The following is a 21,878-nucleotide window of genomic DNA, read 5'->3' as shown; positions in this document are numbered from 1 at the left end:
AATACAAGAAAAAAGGGCTACAAAAAGAGTCACACAATGTTTTGGAACATACCCGCCTTCTACAGAACCTATGAGGCGATCCTCCCTTAGCAACGGGTAACACAAAAAATGAGAAGAGAATCATCCACTTACTCAAAGTAGTAGCTATTCATTTATATTTCACAGATGTAGCTGATCTTGATTTCAAAAAACGTATATGGTTCTATATAAGTAGTTCAGGTAGTCAGAAATTGTAATTAAACTAGAATTTATTTCCGAATAAGAAAACATTCACGTTTCTTCCTTCAATACACCTCACTAGAAACATTTTGACAAAAGCAGTACATAACCTATCAAAAAAGTTGCAAGGATTCATTCCAAAATTTAAACAAATAATTAAACCCACTATGTTTATTATACAGTCTATTCAGCATAGTAACAGATGGCATCTTTAGTCCTATAGAGGTTCTTCAAAAACTTGTAAATCTATAAAACCCTTTTATTGCTTGGGGAAGTTGTTTAGATTTGTTTAAGTTACCATTTTTTAAAGGCTACATGCACATCATTTCATGTAGTAGAACGAAGGCTAAATTGTGCACCAAATCTATTTTTCAAAATTGAGAGTTTTCACAATTATAAATGGGATTTTCACCTTGTTCAAAGCTATTCCAATGTTTCTGAATTTGGCTTCTGTAAAAACTAAATACATGATGGTAAAGTATTAAACTTACGCATGCATCAGTAACTTACAGAGATTAAACAGCAGTAATTTTTGCTATAACTGTTTCATATATCACCAACTGTAATCACTTGAGTGTTGTGCACATTACAGTTATTTCCTCCACGCTTTTCTTAATGCTTTAGTAATATATTAAAATCTAAATAATTTGTGTATAAATGGGCTATTAAATGTTCAACATTTCCAGTAAGTTTTCAGACCTAAAAATTACACATATTTTTAAAACAGAAAGTAACAGGAAACATTTAACTTACTACAAGCTAAGTTTTCACTTCAGTAGGTCAGAAATATAAGTATAAAATGCCTTACCCTTTGTTCCAGAGCTGACTGAGTCTGTTGTCTTAAAAGAGTTTTAAATGGCCCCCCTTCTTTTCCAGCACTCCCACTGCCCATTCCTGAAGAGTATCAGTACAAATGACATTCAAAGAAACATATATTATAATTTGTAATCAAACTTTGATTTTAAAATATATAAAATAGTCATTGAAAACAGTCAAATTAACCCCATAATTTTAATTTTCAGAAAAAAATGCTGAGCGTCACAGTTTAATTTGGGTTGGGGGGCGCTGTTTTTTGGGTTTTGTTTTCACATGACTAGCAGTGGTTTTTTTAGCATTTGGACAAAAAACTCCTGATCTAAGATCTTGTTCTGCTGTCAACCTGAATTTTAAAAAAACCTTCAAAATACAAAGCCTTTAAGACCTGGGTTTGCGATTATTTCCTATGACATAAAATTTCCTTTTTTTTTTTTTTTCCCTTGTTACTATTGGGAGTTTTGTCTATGATTTCAATACAGATCTACCTTCTCTGCTTTTCACAGAAAGTTTCTACATAATCAGATTTTCAGCCCTTATTAAAAAGGGCTGCAGAGCCACCATTAATTCCACACTGTTGAACGATGCCTCTCTGCCAGATTACTCTATAGTCAATTAAGTCTACTATCATTATCAGTTTAAAAAAAATAATAATAATTATCTTGCTTTCTGACTGTTTCAGAGTAACTAAATCACCTTTCCTAACCACTGGGAGGAGACTACACATAATTACAGCAGTAGCTATATAATGCATGATTGGGACTAAAAAGAAAATTGCAAAAGCAATGTACATCCTTTGATTTGAAATATAAACTCTGTAAAAAATTACCAATTATTTTTAATTTTTTTAATATCTATGCAATGAAATATTCACTCATCTGATTCAATCAGATAAGCTAAGGACTACTGCTCAGCATTTAAAACTGCCATACTTATTTGATTACTGTATTTGCACACACATAACCTGCAGATTATCTGTAAGTGAAAATAAGAAATAAACTCCAATTTTGCATGATATGGGTAATTCTCTCTTTCCTTCTTTCATATATTTTACTCCTACCCCTATACCCCAATAAAAGAGCTTTTCCGAAGAGATGGAAATTTTATCAGATGCACAAATATCTTTGCTATTGAATTATCTGCTATCAAGGAACCGTACTCTTAACTGAGCTTGTCGAGATGCAGGTTATATGTATGACAGTAAGTTATTTGCTCTATGGTTAGAAATCACAAAAGTAAGAAATAAATGCATACCAAGATTGTGTTTTTCCTAAAGTAAACACAATGCACAAATCTGAATCAGATTTTCTTGGTAGTATTTCATGCATAAAAACATACTATCATGGGTATTTCTTGTATCTAAAAACCATCAGAACTAACTTGACAAAGCAAGAATAAACACTAAGTTGTATAGGAAAGCACAGGATAAAGAACAAAAAAAAGTGTCAGGAGCAAGATGAAATACAAACACCACAGTGCAAACAGTTATGAATGAAGCCAAGATTTTCTTTTACAGAATTATCATAACAATTGCTTGCTAGTTTCCGTTTTCTTCTGATCAAGCATATAATAAACATGAATGAGATTGTACATATACATCAAAGTGCAGTTATTTCTTTTAACCAATGATTGGGAGATCTGGAAGTAATACCAGACTTAATAATGCATGTTAATTCATTCTTAACATTTCCAAAAATTACTAGGCTATCATTACTATATAATTATATATTAAAAAACTATTAATTTCTAACAAATATTTTTAGCTGTTCTTGGATAAGGAAACAAAAAGATTAGTATCTGTATAGTCCCATTAAACAAGATTAAATTGCTTCAACTATTTGGCATTGATTCTACACATCGTTGTCAGGGACTATACAATATTAAATACAGACAAACATAGCATAAATATTGGACATGAAACAAACTCAAAAAATAAAAACTAATCGAAACAGTTTCTACAGAAAAAATCAGTAATATCAACTATTTAAATCTATGAAAATAATGCATGTCAGTGAAATGGAAAAGGAGGCAGTACAAATAAAAAGTTTATACGGGCTTTGTTTAAAAGATTAAATTTAAGAGCAGAGTTGCTCGCAATCTGATAGCCATTATTTCAATAAATTATGAATTAATTAAGGAGCAAGTGCTTGTTCCATGCAAAATATAGGAACAACAAAGTGAAGGGAATAAGGGCGATTAAAAAAGAAAAAAGTTAATTATTTTAGTCCAGTTACCAAAGGAAACTTTGCGAGGGAAAAGGAGAAAGTTCTGTAGCATAAACTACGTATGTTTCAAATCTTGTAAGAAGTTCTGAAGCTGTTTCAAGCTTCTGGGGCAGAGGTGAGACATGGTATGAATAGTCATGTAGCCAGCAGTTTTCAGAGGCTAACAAAAGCATAGGGTTATAGAAGGCTGTGTGTTAAATGCCCCCGTATCAAACAGTAACAACATTTTCTTAAAAGTTTGTTTAAAAGGCCATAATAGATTGATCCTACCAGAAGCAGCCAGAAGCAGCTCTTCAGTGAAAGAAACACTTTTCCTCAGAACAACTGGGCTGACATGGCTAGAGTGTAGAGGGTTAAGGCTAGACCCCGAGAGGAGGAGACAGGACTTTTTAAGATGTGGGGAATCACAAGAGAGTGTAGGGGAGCTGGGAAACAGGAAAGTCCTAGGTCCCTGTGGGGAAGGTGCTGTGGAGGAAAGTAATAGAGACAAAGAGATGTAGATTCAGAAGATGACTAAAGAAACAGATGGAAGAAAATCAAAATGAAGCAAATTTTTTTTCTCCAAATGAACCAGCACTTATCACTAAATTATTTCTCAACATACAATGAAATGGAATGACAATACAGCTCCACAATGTGAATGAGAAGCATGTTCTCAAAAATCATGACCTGATTAACTGTATTTTGAAATTAATTTTTTTAAAAGCCATGGTAATCTATCCTTTATTTTTAAATGTTATACAAAATTTGATAACAAATACTATGGAGTTAAGGCTAAATAACACAGTCCTCTCACACACTTAATCTGATTACTTTCATTATTTAGGTATAAAAAAGTTATTTTCCAGAGAAGTCATGGATTTATGATTTTTAGAGTCATAAATCTTGCAGAATCCTAAGTTCCCACAAAGAAAAGGAGTTCCCATCTTCTCACAATTTCCTCCAAACATATCCTATGTCACATCAAAACGTATTGCCTAATTAAAATGTCATGCTTTTTGTCAGCCTCATACTCAGTTTGTAGTGGCATAAAATGTATCACTATTCACAAAAGAAGTCTAACTTCAAACCAAAACAAGCTTTCTCAGCACAGAATAATTTCCCCTCATATTTAGACCAGAATGGATAACACAATCACAATTGTATTTTATAAAAGACATTAAGGTAATATTCTCCTGATTTGGAGCTACTGAAAATTAGATATTTAAGCAGATTCAAGTTTCCATCTCCTCTATTTAGTTACTCATATTGTGAAATTGTGGTATCTGCACTCTTTTTCCATGTTAGTCTCCATCTCAAACACGTGAACACACTAGCTACATGACTGAGAAACAAAGAGGAATATAATGTACTGCAGAAACATCAGAAAATACTTCATTTTCACATCAGCTCATCTGAGTAATGGGTATCTCAAATTTGATAATGTTTAATGTGTCACATGAGATGTTTACATTTTTTTATTTTTAAACACTAACTCCAACTTTCAGAGTGAAATATTCCAACTTAGTAACAGTCTTAGGAAATGAAAACAGAGGTCTAAACATATACAGTGAGTTGTTAAAAACAACGTACTGAATTCAGTATGTTATGGAAATATCTTCTGCACATCATCAAATTTTTGGTAAAAGGTAAACCAAACAACTCAAGAGATACTGGCTTTTTTTGAGCTATTAAGAATCAGAATCTAGTATGTAACACCAAGATCCAGAATTTTTAAATGCAACCAGCAAATCCTCTTAAGACAAGTTTCAGTAGCAGAGTTAAAAGCTGCTAAAAAGACAGTGCTAGTAAGAAAAAGTATGCCCACTGTTAGCTTTAATACTAAAAAGACAGCTAAAAAATATCTTTATATACTTGAAAAATCCCTAAAAATAAGAGGTACCAATCATACAATCTGTTTCAGTTCTGAATGAATTAACTACAGATGAGAGGGCCCATCCACCTACATAACATTGCCAGGGATGATATAAGGTTGCTGCTTTAAAAACTTGACAAATTCACAGTGTATTGCCACTTCATAAATCCAGAACATTTACATCTATAGAGATGACCATCTACATTACATTTAAATCCTTTACACGACATGATCCTTACCATGGAAAATCTGACCAAAAGAAAACAGGTTTTCTAATATTCAGTAAACCAAACACATGAATTTGTGGCTCTCCTAAATAATAAGCATCCAGTTATATTTGTAGGTCCTTTAAACAAGTGACCACCATAGATTATTCACAAAACAGGCATCATTTACACAAAAGGACCAAAAAACCAAAAAGTATGCTTTTGTTCGTTTTTTTAAAAATGGGACAGAGAAGATAGTACTAAGAAAGACAGCTTCCTAATCGGGAACATTTTTTAACAGGTATCTAGGGAATAAACAGGGTAAAATATTTAAAATAACTGCATTTGAATGCAACATTTAACTTATCTGCTTGGAAAAATTCTTGAAAGAGGTGCTATCAAGTAAAGCTGAATCAACAACTTTAATATGCTAAAAAATTGTCTAGAGTAGATGGAGACAAGAATGTTCTGAGCTTCAAATACCACAATTCAGAACACCATTTAAAAAGCAACCAAACATTTATAAACAATTCTGCAAAATATTTTGCCCTATGGTAGGAAAACTCAGGGCATTGGTCACATAACGGAGAATAAACAGACAATAATACTTTGAGCTGTGCTGACATTATTACTGACATGATTCTAACCACAGACTAAAAAATAAGGAGGGAGGAAATAACAAGTTGAAGAAATTATGATAGACCAATGGAGAAAGAAAAATGCTTTTTGAAGATGGATGGAGTACAATTTAAGTTACTTTCAAAAGGTATACTGCGTATGTAAAGCCATTTCCATCTACCAAGGAGAATAAAAAGAGCCACTGCTACATTTCTGCTATCGCATTTGCAAAAAGGAGTTAAAAATCAGAGAAATATATACAATATACTTATAGCACAATACATTAGGCTTGAAGACTACATAGTTTTAGTAACACTGTCTTTAACATATTGTGGTGAGAAATGTACTCCCATGATTTGTAGTATGAAATGGATGAAAAAAGAAAAAGGCAATTACTTAGGACTCCCTTAATGCTCTGAGATGTTTTACTTCGACTTGAATACAGTTGCGTTACAAATGCCATTTTAATGTTTTCCAGAATAGTGGAAATATGGGCAGGATTTAAATTTTCGCCCTACAGAAATCCCTTCAAGCTTGAGGAGTGCTATCTGAAGTTTCCAACTTCCACATCATTTTGATAACTTAAATGCCAAAAAGCAAAAAGGGGTTGAATGAAAAATACAAAAAGAGAAACACAAATGAAACAAAAAGTGGGTGGAAGCGCCTTACCAGTTTTGGGTGTCAAACTCAAATCTGTGTCAGAAGAAGAGGACTGTCGACTGTAGGACTTGGAAGGTGAAAAGGAATAGGTTTGGTTTTTCAGAGGGGTGGAGGGTCCTGATGAATGAGTATTGGGATTGGGATCTTCATTGAAGGGAATCCTGCCAGAAGAAGGTGGAAACATATTCAGTAATCCTGTGCCAAAGGACCTGGCTGACAGCAGCATGATCCAAACACCAGGATGGGATTGGGGCAGGGCCAGCAGCTATTCCTTAGGTGCGAGACTGGGGATGAGGCCAGAGGCAAAGAAATGCTGTTTTACCCATTCAGCATTCTACGGATAGATGCTGATAATCTACAATGAAACAATTAAGCCAAATGAAAGGCATGAGATGTGACAAAAAAATTATATATATGCAAAAGAAAAAATTGAAAACAGTTTATGGCTTTAAAATCTGGTCAAATACACAATGCTTTGAGTTAGTTTAATAAAGAAAAATGATTTCAAATTATATTTGTGTTTATACATATTCATACATTTATGTATATACACACATATGCATTTTAAGGAAAAAAAAAAAAATTATGTTTCCTTATCCTATAGCATCAGCAGCATGCCACAGCTAAAAACAGAGCAAAGAGGAGAATCTTTATGGGAACAACTATATTGACAAACAGTTCACTTATGCACACATTGACTTACCTGCTCTCCAATACCATCTCTTCCACAAACAGCACATACCCTTCCTATAACCATTTTAAAACCTAAATACCGCATCTGAATTACACTTGAAAGCAAATATGAACTCCAATCAAAACATTATTTCCTCCAATGACTGTAAAACAGCGAATGTTCCTCAGATACATCAACTTATTTTTACTTAATTTCTTAGGAAGTAAGCACGTTAAAATGAAATGAAGAGTGTGGCTTTGTGGAAGAGACTCTGATGCATTTTCAAGAAACTACTGCCTTTGTTTCAGCAGCTGCACACAGAGTAGTTCTTCACTGACAATAGAAGGTGTCTCCATGAGAAAATGAGGGAGAAAAGATGGGTGGTACCTGCCTACACTGCCTGCCTGCCTGCACTTTGCGACCACTGTGCCTGTGGCCTGCCTCTCCCCAGCTCTTGAGTCTGAGCAGTCTCGTACCAGTGTAGATGAGAGTGGGAACAGACACAGAGAAGTTCTGAGTAAGTCGTGAGCCAGTAGCAGTGTGAATTGGGCTGTTGTGAGTCGAGCGGCATCCATGGCTTGGCGGATGAACCAGCGGAGACCTGAGAGAATTTGCAGCCAAGGTGGAAGAAAAGAAAACAATACATACAAACAGGTTGCAAAGTTATGTTATAAATTATTTCAGGGAAGTTTAGCTAGAGGAGATCTCTTACTTTAAGCAGACTCTAAGAATTTTAATTCCTAGCATGCAAGAGTCCAGATGAAATAAAAAGAGAGAAAGGAACAGCTTAAGCACTAGCTTGTGAATGTGTAATTGATTCTTTGGCAACAGGGCACCAAGTTAGTAAAGCCAATAACAAGAAGTATTAGTTAATTGTGCTAGTTTTGAGAAACATTCCCATTTTTTGGACTGATGGGACAATGATTCTGACAGTATCCACCACCAAGCTGAACATGGATTATTTGGGGGGTGGAATTTCCACACTTTGCTCCAGAGTGAAAGCTACTGATTTATTTATGAATGCTTTTTTAAGTTGGTAGTTGCCAGGTCCACTTTTTTATTTTTTTAAAAATCCCCACTGTTATTTTATGCTGCAGTGTATCCAGAAGCTCTTTTGATGGCAAATTTATTCGATTAAGACAAGTTAAACAAGCTACGATTCGAAATTTTGAGAAGTTAAAGCAAACTGATGCCTGCACGACAAAAATGCCTAATTACTATTTTAATAACACAACAGTTCAAGTTAATGAAAATGGCTAATTCAAATAATACCTCTGGAAACACAGCATAAATAGTATACTTTTTGGTATTGGTTTTTCCTTCCAGAAGTTCGATCGCTCTACCAACCAGAAAATAACTAATTTATCCAAGCAACAAAGTAGTAACAGTTTGAAGAAGACTGCAAGTATTTTTCTATCAATTTCTATTATAAATCCACATTAAAAAATTGCATTCAAACTGTGTTTGGTGTTGCAGTAGATATAACAAAGATCAAGAAATTCTACCTCTCATCATGAAAAGTTTTCTCTGCAAGTACACTGTAACCCTACCTGTTTTGCAATAGTAAAAAGCAAAGCACACAAGAAAAGACGAGACTACTTCAGGGTCATTCTCTAAATCACTAATGGAACTGTCTGAATTCAAAATTTATCTTTTCTTATATGCTCAGCATAAACACTCAAACCTGATTTTACTGAACTTGGAAAATCTTGAACAGAAGGTATATCATAAGAAGCCCTCATAAAAATGTTTATTGTACAAACACAGAGTCAAGGCAGAACTAATTATTAGTTAGGAAACTGGTGGATCACAACCCAAGGATACGCAATTTCATTGCTATATAAATTCAAAAAAGTCGTATTAAGGTTTACCACTCCAGCTTCTAAAGAAAGAACATAAGTAATCCAACCCAAAACATTTCAAAATTGTGGAATATAAACTGAGTTGCAGACAAATAAAACTACAAAAGAAAAACAAATTCTGGGGAAAAAAAAGAAATCACACTGGTTATGTAAAACTGAATGAGTATGAAAAGAAGAGAGATGAAACTTGTTTCCCTACAAATTATTAGTTCATACTTACTCCTTCATTTCTTTGGATGGGGAGTTACATGCAGGTAAAAATGCTGATGTGTTACTTAATTTATCCAAGGTGCAGGCTGTTCCTATGGCTCGTACTACTAGTCCAGACTCTCCCTCCAAATCAAAACACTGCAAATAACCAACAACAGCATTTCCTCTCATTTCAAGCACCTTCAAGCCAATCTTCCTTTGCAATTCACCTACAAAACAAAAGGTAAAGAGCTCATAATTGCAGTGAACTTTCCCTATGTTTTTTTGTGATCTTTGGCCTCTGCTTTTGGCAATTCCAGTCAGTAAAACAGGTAATAGAGCCAACCTTACATAATCATGCCAAGCAGCTGGTCACAATCTCTGCCTCCTATAACACAGTGTGATGTTCATGATTTGCACAGCTTTTTCCTATTTTCTCCAAATCTGCTCTGATTGCAACATGTTATTTCAGAAATGTTTCTCTCTGTTATTTTCATGAGTTTTTCCTGTTTTTACTTATATAGAGAAAGAGATGGTCAAGACGTGTGCTGGAACACACACAAGTTTCTAAATACTCCTTCATACAGTTCAGAACAATGCAACATCTTTGAAATCCATGCAGACAGGCATCTATAATTTTTTTTTTTTACAAACTTATTTAAGCATATTTCAACCTAATTCTTACTTTTTGCTCTTTTTAAATTGTTTAACATGCAGCCTCATCTACAAAACGTAACACCAAATAAACAAAACACAATACCAAATCTGCCACACTCTCACTGCAAACAAAAGACTGCCACTTCTCCTCTATTAGCTGCACACAGACTGAAAGACTGTAACTATAAGACAATAGTCTGCCATAGATGCTTACTTAGGAAGATGTTTTAAAAAAATAAAACAGTTCATTGGTCCATGTAGCTAGATAATCTTGGTAACACTAGGTGCAAAATATCATCTCTTTTGATGAAAATGAAAGATTTCCAAAATCCTCTGTTAACAAACTGAAAAACCCTCATCGTCATAGATGATAGCCTAACTCCCGATGTCAATGATGTTAAGAAATCAAGTGGAATGAAGTGATCACTACTGCTTTCTAGAAGCTTGGTTTTAACACTACCAGAACAGGTTCCTATAGTAAACTTCTTAACAGAGGCTGAAATTATGCATGTACTGGTCTTGAAAAATCTCTAAGATTGAGGTAGAGTACGAAAGTTTCTAGCTGAGTGAAAATTGCTGTGGATTCCATTCAAGCCAAGGTTGAGACTGAATTATTTTTTACATACACAACACATAATATGCCAGGGAATTATGAAAGAGCCTGGGTCATTCTCAGAAGTTACAGATTTTTTTCAGGATTCTTTAGGTGTGGCCACCAGTAACAATGACTGCAATATGAAGCATTACATGACATGAAACAGTATTGCTATGAGGTCTTTCGGGTTTTTGCATCTTAATCACTGCCGTGAATAAACATATTAATAAAATCTAGCAGAATACTTCCACATGTGCTACTTTATCCACTTTCACCATTTATGCAAGGCAAGATACATGCAAATGTTAATCCTATAAACTGACATACCAGGGGAGCTATATTAAAAAAACCCATAAAAAGTTAATTCATGACAGTTATGACAATATTGTTTATTCACATTTTTCCTCAAAACATTCTGGCTCTCCTAGAGAAGATAGTGAGTAACATCTCCATGATCTCTTTTATGTTGCCCACTTACTAAAGATCTCCATACATGCTTGCAAAACCCAACTCTTTTAGTATCTTCCTTAAAACACAGCTGTATCTACAAGAAACCTGACATTAAGAGCCCATTACAGAACTGAAACCACTGCCTATCATTCTAGTGGCTATTTTTCATCATTTCTTTCTATTCGTTACACCTTCAATATTGTCCACCCCTACTAATTGGTTGTCTCTTGTCTTAAGTGTAAGTGTTTTGTTCTGTTCTATTGGCACTGAAATAGGAGGATCTTGGTTCACAACTGCTGTTCATAAGCATCAGTAATAAAAAAAAATAAAAATCTGTGAAGATACTTGATAGTGTAGTGCTGTGGAGACATCAGCTGACTGATTGCTGGTCTCTCCAGGAATTGCAGGCGTGTCCCACAGAATCAATGCAAGGCAATAAAGAAGTATGCTTGAGAAACAATGAACCAATCTTGACTTGAAAACATGAGATGAGTAAGATAAGTATTAATACACACTGTATCTGAGATGGTATATATTTCTTCACATACTTCCAAGTAATTCAAAGAGGGTGGAGTAGTTTATTATTTTAATTGTTTGAGTCAAAATTCTAGTAATACTCCTCATGTGGGTTAAGAACATCTTCAAGAGAATCCCACAGTTTTCTAAGACCTTGCTAAAAACAAACAACAAATTAGACGGCAGATTGACAAAGAAAAGAAAAGAGAGAGAGGAGAGAGAGGGGGGAGAGAGAGAGGTGGGGGGGGGAGAGGGGGAGAGAGAGGTGGGGGGGGAGAGGGGGAGAGAGAGGTGGGGGGGGAGAGGGAGAGAGAGAGGTGGGGGGGGAGAGGGAGAGAGAGAGAGGGGGGAGAGGGGGAGAAAAGAAAGAAAAGAATCTGCCATACTGGCCATCAGTTAGGACAACAGAACCTTCAGAAACAGAAGACACTGTGAACTGAAAAAATAAACATAATTAATACCAAAAATCATATACAATCTTGTCTTTAAGCAAGTCACTTATTTAAATGGTGGATATTTTTAAAAGCAGCAATAACCATTACAGCCTACATGTTTAATACCTGACATGAGTGAAATAAGTCTTTGTCTAGCCTCATTCGATGCCCTTGGTGTACGAATTCGGTCTATCCACTGGTATTCTGGGTCTTCATTAACTACAAGTTCTTCCACAAATCCATGAATTATTACTGCTCTGTAACACTTAGGAATAGATGTAGCTGTTAAGAAAAATAAATATAAGATGTGAGGCATGAGTCTATGAACCAAGAATTCCAACAAAAACATGAAATTACACATAAAAAGTGATGTGAATAATTCCAGAAAGTAATTAACATGATTTTGTGTTAAAATGTGGACATACTCTAAGCAGTTTTGTTTTGGGAAACTCTGGAACACTGATAAGATAACTGTCCAGTGTATCAGTTACAACATGTACCATTATAAAACCTTTTCACTTTGTGCCTCTTTAACAGGATATGCACCCAAAGTAACACAATGTGCATATGCACATGCACTGAAATGCAACTTAAAAAAGGTAAGGGGGAAAAAAAAAAATCAGTTATGTACATTATTTCAAAATACAAACAGTAAAAATTTATTAAAAAAAAAGAAAACTAAACAATTCTCTGCATTTCCTACTGGCTTCAGTGTAATCTTCACTGGGTATACACAATGAGCCGGTGAAAGAAGGAAAACTGTCAGAATAGGTAAAGAAAGAAAAGAAGGTGGGCAGGGGGAAGTTTTCTGTTCAAATAAACTTTTTTCCTCTACTTACTACAAAAAAACTTGACTCCACAGGATGACTGCCTAAATCTGTTTAAATCATTGAAGAGATCTACTTTCACCACCACATTGATCTCCCCACGTATACCTATCAATGAAAAACATGAAAAATTAGAAACTGTATCAGAAACAAATACAAAAATAGCCCTATTAATTATTCCCTATTATTAGTAATTAATGTACCTTCTATTACCAATAAGTTAGTTCTTCTGCAAAGAATTTACTATAACCCTACTATAACCACTCAGTTCAACTGGCAGTTCATGTGTCAATTCTAGCCTGGGCCAGAGGAGCAGGAAAATTTCCTTGCCTCTCAGGTCTGATGCAGAGATGCCCTCTCAGAGGAAGTTTCTAGTTCTGCCCACCAGCCTTTGAGGCTGAAGCCTATGCAAGCAACAGTCCCCAAACACCTGCTGTACCAAACAGGACTTTAGAAGAAAGATGGGATTGGAAAAAGAGAAGCCATCAGCCTCCTGATACTGCAGTGGCTTCTGCTGCAGGGAGCAAGTGCTTTCTCTGCTCCTTTGCCCTGTACCATCAATGCAGGAAAGGTATAAAAATCAGTATCTAAGTACTGTGACTGTCCCAAGCTATCTTTAGCACAAAAGGGCGGAAGTATAGATGCCTTGAAACTGGAGTCCTGTCCACATCAAAAAGCTCTGACCAACACTAAAAAGCTTTTACATTTACTCCCTGAAACGGTTTCAAAAATCACAGTAAAGCTACTCGCTGAAGTTCCATGCAATGAGAAAATTTATGTCTCTTTCTAGAACCACAAAGTGGCATGGTAAATGTTCGTAAAATACTTTGATTATGAGAATAATCATACTAAAAATAAGCTATTACAGACTTTTTAGATAAAGCTTCATTTTTGGCCACAACTAAACCTTATTAATAATGGAATATTTCCTCAACACACAGCCATCCCTTTTTCATTTTTCTCCTTTCCTGTTCTGAGCTTTTTCTTCTTTTTCCCCACCCAGTAACAAAATAATTTCATGTATTATAGGTTCTGACATATTGAGGACTAAACTTCTTGACGAGTCTGATCTCTAACATCTTCAGAAGCCTTTATCACATAAATATACGACACTCAAACAAAAGCATTAAATTCATAGATGGACTCTGACATTATTGCAATAAGTTCACCTAGATCTATCTTCCAAAATGCCAATAGAAAGAAGCCTTCAATTACTACAACAGGAAGAGCATCAGGTTCATATATTTTCACAAATAATCATGTTAAGGTGCAAAAAAAATTTTTGTAATAAAAATTTATAAATATATTCTTTTTTTTAAGAAAGCATCAATTACTGTTTGCCAAGGATCAAGATAACTAGAATCTACTGCTACGAGCATGAAAATACAAGAATTCTAATTTTACTTAAATAGGAAAAAAACCTGTGAAATACTAACAGATCTAGAAAAATATAGAGAAACCTAATTCTCTGACACACAAGTTGTACACATCCTGAGACAAGTCTTCACCTAATTTAACTTCAAAAGAGAATGTACGATAGAAAACTGTGAATAGAATAAAAGGATAAGTAAGAAAAATACATGCAATGTTTCGCAAAAAAAAACCCTCTTCAATATAACTGTTTTAAATGTAAAAAATACTTTGCATCAGCTATGATGACCATCCAGTAAATACCGTTAATTATTTCCCAACAATGATTTATAATTAGCTTTTAAAATAGTTAGGTCATTTAATTCACACTGGATAATGAACAAGGGTGGTAATAACAACACCACAGGTGTTCTGGAATAAGGTATTCAAGCTAACTGCTGTAAACTGACCTTGACTTTCTGGAGCAAAAGCTGTGTTTCATTAAAATCAAAAGCAAAAATATAATTAACTTCATCTTCTCATACCTTCAAGATATTCTGATGAAATCTACCTAGCACTGAGAGTACTTTCTGCCTGGAAAAGGAATTTCACCCTGTACTTTATGTTGAAGATACATCACATCCTGCCCCTCCATCTCAAGTGAAGTTTATCCAACATCCCAGGAAGGCACACCCCAAGTCACTTCAGCAAAAGTATATTCTTTTAGTAAAGAGATGGTAATCGGAAAAGTATGTTTGGGTCTTTTTTTTTTAATTTGAATTTTGCGGTAACTATTTTAAATACCATGTGAAAATTTCTTCCACTTGTCACAAGTTCTATGAAAGGCGTTCTGCCAAGCACTAGTCTGAACTACTATGCCTGAAATTTTCTCATGCCAGAAATAAGGAAAAAAGTGCCAGAAAAGTAGCTTTCCAGCTCCCAAGGCTAAAATTATTACATATTTCTGAAGACAGCTTACAGAAATGAAGATTGTAAGAAGCAAATTACATCTCAGAACATTTTTTTACTTTTACATTGGCAAATCTTACCATGAATGGTATCATAAATAGGAAACCATCCTGAAATAACTGTAGCTGCTTCACTATAGAGCAAAGGATCAATATCTATGTACACTTTGCCAATGGCATCATTAGCACTGTAGGTATCATGATCAAGAACTGTGATTTGGAGAGGCTCATCTTGTAGCTCTTCATCATCTACCTAGAAACAAATATTAACATGGAATCTGAGTATTTGAAAAAAACGCAGGGAAACACTGCTGAAAAACAAATGCAAAAAAGAGGACAGTTATGTACAGTAACCTGACACAGATAAATCTGTAATTTTGACTTCCTGCATCTAAACAACGCGTTCACTTATTTTGATTTTACCCTTCACAGACTGGTGAGATCCTGGAATCAGAGTTATCACTGGGAGAAGAACAGAAAAACAAGTGACTACACATTTTAAAATTCCACATGATTTGTTTTAAGCCACATTCCCTAGATTGTCTACCCATCTCCACAATACATACTTTCCATGTAAAAAAAAGAAAATTTAAGATAAAGCATCTCAGAGGACTATCATACTCTGAAGTTATGCTTATTGTTGCTCTCACCCTTCCGAACTGGTCAGTGGCTTAAAAGAAGACATTTTATACAGCCCACTGTAAAAATTCAGTAATGTCAGACATGCACTTTCCTAAATAAATGCAGTAATCCATCTGCAGATACCTCAACTATTTTTTAGGACATACAAAGATAGACATTCTACAACTTTCTGTGTTGAACATCACAAACCAAGAATCAGGTTTGCTAAATACGATGGGATGACTCATGTACGTGTTTGCAGAATTATAACATATAGTCTTGCAAAAAGATCATACTACGCACACACGCACACACTTAAAATGTCTTAAGCAGATAGTGTTTTTCCACTGTTTGAAATGTGGACTTTTTTTTTTTTTTTCAGTGTTGCTGTTTGGCTCTTTTCTTTCCCAAATCCATTTTTCCATGCAAAAAGACAGGATTTTGAGACTTCTGTTATTGTCAAAAAACCTCTTTCTATATGAACAGAGTTAACCCTCCACACAGATCAGCTCTTTGCCCTCCCCCAAAAAATTGCCCCAGGAACCAAAAGATAAAAAAAGAAAACTGTTTGAATTTCACAGTACTACTTTCTTAATCAACATGGATTGCTGATTAAGAGATGCTCTTAATCAAGCATTCCGTGTTGATTAATAATCTGCCTAACCTTACTATTTCATATTTGCTCTAAAATATTTCTAACGTTACCAGCTGTTACATCACTCGTTACATGTACATATATTTACAGCCATGTTTATGCTACGGTATTATCTTAGAACACTACAAATGAACCAGTACTATAAATTCAAACGTTTTAACAATTAATTTATTCTAAATACCATTACTTTTTTTTTAAGTAATAAAAAAATTGCAGTAACAAAAAAAAGGAATATGTAAACAATTGTTCAGGACCTAATATCAAAGGACATCAACGAATCAGATGCTGGAAAGCAACAAGCAATTACAGGAAAATGCTGAATGCCCTCATTATTACATAAGGAAATAGGAAAAGAAAGTGTCCAATAATTGTTGTCCAAGCTCTTCATTTTCTAATTTTCTCACAGGAATTCTCCATTTTCTTCTCTGTCAAGTGCCTTATTTTTGCAACCCAAAGTAACATTTCAATCCCAATTAACTTTCCTTACTCAAAATTACCCCTTCAAAAAAATTACAAGCATACCCCTGCTGATATCCAAAAGCCTAATCCATAATGCTATTTTCCCTGCACTTTTGCCTCTGTCTTGTCTTCTTTATCATTACCCAGAATAACATTTGAGTTGGATCCAATCTGGCAAGCTTTTATCTTTACAAACAGTCCTAAAAAGCCCACGAGACACCTTTAGCAAACAAGGTCTATCTGTAGATAGGTTTGCTGAAAAGGCTTCATGTGTATTTAAATAGAAATACACTTCACTCCTCAGAACTCATTTTCTGCTGGAAATGAAATTATTTCATTAAGGACATCTAAACCAGAGTATCTACATAGATACAGGCAAACTCTTAAAAAATACTTACTTCAAATTTGAACCACTCAGAATTCCACTGAGGATTAAGTGATTTGGGATACACATCTGTCTTAAATGTTGTATTTCCAAATTTTACCTAAAAATACAAGCATTCCATTATTAATAATAAATATTAATAAATAAACTTAGAAACTCATTAAATCTACACATGCAAATAATTTCAAATACATATTTCAACAATACCAGCCAATCCTTTTCAGTGAGAGTGGCTTTTTTAAGCGATTCACATGCATCAGTAAGTAACCTTCCACATATCAACAAGACTTCCAAAAAATATCTCTCTCCCACTCATAAAATAATTTCTTTGCCTCCTCAATCACTTGAGAGGTAAAAAAAATTGCTTATATTGGCTATTCAGTCACGTGGTATACTCTCTTTAGCCTTGTTTAGAAATACTGTAAACAAAAGTATTCTGTCTAAATATTGATAGTTTATGTCCTACTAATGTTCTCTCTAGGGTTTCTAAATCAGCTTTATTGACAATTTATAAAAGAAACATAGAAATAAAATGGTAACATTGGTAAATTTATTTCTTAAATTTAAGAAACCTCCCCAAATATAGACCAGAAAATAACTGAAACCATCTTCATTAACTGCAATCTTGATATGCTGGGCACATATCAGTGAATTGAGAGCAGCAAGGGGGAAGGCACTTTATCAGTTGCTATTCCTTTCTTAAAATACAGAAAATTCCAGAAAGCATATAGGCAAAAAGGTTAGAGGTACTACATATCTACATACATCTCTCTATATATATCACTGTAACCTTCAGTTACTGAAGATTGAATATTCTCCATACTTCTATTCATTAATGCACCTTCAACCATTTAATAGCCTATTTCAGGAATCTCCATTTGGTCTCCATAGGAGTCTATTTCAGGACAACCCCATGTGTTTGTTTGGGGGTTTTTGTTTCTTTGTTTGTTTTTTTTTAAAAAAAGTGAAACTGAATTTCTGTGGTGCTCCATTCATCAAGAAACCATGCTGCACAATGCAAGAGCCTTTATTTCACTGCAGCTTTCATTCCAAACCATTTACAAACACTTGTAGTTCTCTAAATGTTGCCTCTCAAAATAATTAGTACTTCAACTCATACCAACTATCTGATGGCACTTAGAAATACCTAAACTTATGTTTTTTAATTCTTTCAAGATTCTTAAGAAAATGACTATGGTGATATAAAAGAAATGCTGCAGTCAAAGACAGTTGTGGATTCTGAATGCCGTTTTCTTTTTAAAAGTCTAAACAGATTTTGGAGATGAAATTTAGGGTTAGCTTTTGAAAACTGTATAGTAATTTGTGAAACACTCTTGCTCAAGAAAGTATTAAATAAACACTTTATACATTTCAGTAATATAGTGATTATTTTGCATAGGTGCATACCCCAATTCTGAAGAGATTGTGCACTTGCTTAAGTACACACAGTTAATTTCAAAAGCCTAAAGCAGTGCAGAACTGGACTATGAGTTCACACCGAGCTCTGTATATATAACCATACGTACCTCAGCCAACAGAACTCTGTACAGCATTTGTGACCAAAGAAACAAATAAAGAAGTGGTGGGGCCCCCTATTTGATTCAATGAATAGTAATGCTTTTTGAAAAGAAGTGACTTCAAAGTAAGCTTTAAAGTTAAAAGCCAGAGTGGTATGAAAACGCAGGACCAAGCAACCTTAGTGTAAAAAGTCATCTAGCTATCAAAAGGTGGATGCAGCCTATGTGCACACAGAAAACTAACAGCACTGCAACTTAGAATGTGTACTCATCACACAAAGCAGTATAATAAAGTGATACTGACACTAGTTTTAACCGAGCTACCTTATATACCAGAAGCTGCCAAGATGCAACAGCCCAGAGCTCCACCCAACCTATTTCTACATGTTACCTAGGGAGTAAATTAGTTCCCTCGGAGCCCCAGGCAGCTATAACCAAAACTTCTCCAGTAGTCACGCTAGTTCATTAAAGCTAGTAAAGATAATCAAGCACTACACTGCTGTCCACTGTACAAATTCAGAAGCACAATTACAGAAGAAATAGTACTAATTTGCTCCAGATCGCACATGCTGGCAAAGTCCAAGTTATGCATAACCTGAGCCAAGTAAGAGCTCTAAAGTCTTTTCTCATTTTCTTTTCTAATTCTAGATTTATATTAGAAAATTTAACAAGGAAATTAAAGGCTAGCAATCAACTAATACCTTAACATTACTTCAGGTTTTCATTTTTATTTAAGTGAAAATGTTTTGTAAACGTTTTCAGTAATCTTACACTGAAAAATAAAACAACAGTTTCAAGCTGAATTTATTTTGACATAATTCTCACCTGCTGCCTTGCCTTGCCTACTCCATATGTGGAAAGGATAGCTCCCACAGTCTTTCTAAGTAACAGTCCTAAAAGCAAAGCCCCATCTACGTATTTCTTTAGCCTTATTTGGGCCAAGACATTCATGAAACTGCACAGTAACCCAGCTAAGCAAATCGACCTTCCTGAAAAATTTTATTTTCCTTTTTTGCTAAGCTAGTCTTTAAGCAGATGAATTTCCCAATCTATTTTGCTGCACAGCTACTCAGACAGTGGGGTTGGCACAGATGGAGCAGGATTGGGAACAAGTGACCAACAGGAGAGGAGAGCTGTTTCTCCTCAAGGGAGCATAAAAACAGGCTAAATGAAACTCATGAGAACTGTTTCCTATTCCTGTTTTCCCTGTCTCCTAGTAGCACGCATGGAGTTGTTGTAGGCTGCCTATTAATCAAATTTAAAATTACAAGAGAAATGTTCATAAATTAAAAACTGATGAAACATCTGAAACCAAACACTGAAAAATTAAATTATTGTCATTCATGTAATAAAATAGAACTGTGTACTATTTCAGCTCCATTGAAAAGCACATGAGAAATAAATTTTCACTTTATTACCAATTTACTGCCTCACTAAGCAATGTGCTTAGTGTCTAATGCCAATCAAATTTTTAAGCACCAAGCCAAATCTGGACTTAAATGCCAAAATATTTTGATATTACTATAATCAGACTTTTCAATTTATACAGTTCTAGAAACACATTCTGTCTTCCTACCTTATTCCGGTATTGTGCCAACCTCAATTACTATTTGTGGTACAAGCATGCATTTACATAGCATTCCATTTTTAAACACCTCTTTGCTTTTTTAGAAGAGTATGGTTTCTGAATCTATGGAATGTTTGTGAAATGTTCTAAGTTATTCATACTGGAAATAATGAATCATATACCAGAAGGATCACGTCAACTTATTTTACAATCTCTTCCTGAGAAATGCTTTATATATTGCCTGTTAACTATATGACGGTAAAGAAGGTTGAGGTTATATACTTTTGGTGCAACAAAGTGATTTAAACATGCAAACAATATTAAATATTTGTCCAATAAAAATCCTCTTTAAAAATATTCTAGTATTTCGAATACTTTAAATAGAAATATAAATATTGGCCTTAAAAGTAAAGCCTGTACAACCACTCTGCGTTTCATACATTCAGGGATACAAACGACTTGAACACGCTTTTACTACTTCTCCATCCTGCTTACAACGCATCTGTCGAATCCTGAAACGGATTCCATTTGGCTGCGATGTCAACAAGAGCCATTCATTAACAACCTTCAGCCAAGAGAGGCTGAAAAAGAGCAGAGTATTTCTGAAACGCCATTCAAATTCTACACGGCTGTCAGCTAAAAATGACACTCAAGGGTAAACCAGAAACCGCTCTTCAACCCCTCCTGCGGACATGGGCTCAGGGTGCTCCTCGCCACTCCTGCAGCCCCTAGGCGGGGCACGCTCGCCCACCCGGCCCTGGCCGGGGCTGGCCCACCCTCCCCGCGCAGAAGGCTGCAACCAACGGAACAGCTCTCCGGCCGAGCCCGGAGGCACGAAACGCGTCGCAGGGCGGGACTGCTGAGGGGAGCCGCGGCCGGCAGCGTCCCAAGCAGCCCTCCGCGGCAACGCAGGGGACCGCGGCGGCACCTGTCACGGCAGCGTGGCCGGCCAGCGGGGGGCGTCCCGCGCGGCCGCGGCAGGTGCGCCCCTCCCGGGGGCGCCGCGGCGGGGCCCGGCAGGTGCCTCGGCCGCGCGGGCCCGGCGGCAGGTGCGCGGGCCCGAGGCGCGAGCCCTGCTCCCCGCCCCCCCCGGCGCTTAGCGCCCCTCCCCTCCCGCAAACCTCCACAAAGGCGTCGGTCAGGTCACTGGCGCGGTCCATCACCGGCAAATGGCGCCCTGCCACGATTTTGACCTTCAGCTTCCCCGGCATCTTCCTCCGCCTCCCCCCGGCTGCAGGGAGAAAACAACAGCGCGTGTCCCATGGAGCGGCACGGCTCAGGGGCAGGGGGGAGGGGGAGAGCGGGCGCGCATGCGCCACGGCGAGCAACGGTCTGCGGCTGCCTGCCCATGCCCGGCGCCGTCGCCCGGACCCAGCGCCGCAACGGCCGCGGGGCACGCGCGTCGTGACGCAACCCGGCGGGGAGGGAACGGTAGTTGGGCGCATGCGCTACTTACTGTGCCACTACGGCAAGCGGCCCACAAAGCGGGCGTGGGGAGCGGGAACGGGAGCGGGCAGCTCTCCGCCCCTTGCCCCCTCCCGCCGGCGGCAAGGCTCC

General features: G+C 36.3%; 1 protein-coding gene across 17 annotated transcripts in view; it reads right to left on the bottom strand.

Moving 5' to 3' along the window:
* Nucleotides 1-21,532, bottom strand: part of C2CD5 (C2 calcium dependent domain containing 5) — a 65,791-nt gene extending 44,259 nt beyond the window's left edge. For 7 of the 17 annotated variants that reach the window (XM_059817055.1, XM_059817060.1, XM_059817065.1 and 4 more), the window contains exons 1-8: nt 21,443-21,532; nt 17,251-17,337; nt 15,199-15,370; nt 12,812-12,907; nt 12,099-12,254; nt 9,352-9,550; nt 7,746-7,870; nt 1,028-1,113 (exon numbers count right to left, since the gene is read on the bottom strand). In XM_059817055.1, the coding sequence (XP_059673038.1) occupies nt 1,028-1,113; nt 7,746-7,870; nt 9,352-9,550; nt 12,099-12,254; nt 12,812-12,907; nt 15,199-15,370; nt 17,251-17,337; nt 21,443-21,532 (1,011 nt within the window). Of the gene's footprint in view, nt 1-52; nt 86-1,027; nt 1,114-3,527; nt 3,723-6,605; nt 6,758-7,745; nt 7,871-9,351; nt 9,551-12,098; nt 12,255-12,811; nt 12,908-15,198; nt 15,371-17,250; nt 17,338-21,442 lie in introns of those variants that run through there. The other 10 variants (XM_059817054.1, XM_059817057.1, XM_059817062.1 and 7 more) reach the window with 5 other exon arrangements.
* Between the last annotated feature and the right edge of the window lie 346 nt (nt 21,533-21,878).

This window comes from Gavia stellata, chromosome 4 (assembly GCF_030936135.1).
Source record: "Gavia stellata isolate bGavSte3 chromosome 4, bGavSte3.hap2, whole genome shotgun sequence".
NCBI classification, from domain to species: domain Eukaryota; kingdom Metazoa; phylum Chordata; class Aves; order Gaviiformes; family Gaviidae; genus Gavia; species Gavia stellata.
This window is presented reverse-complemented; position numbering and strand designations above follow the sequence as displayed.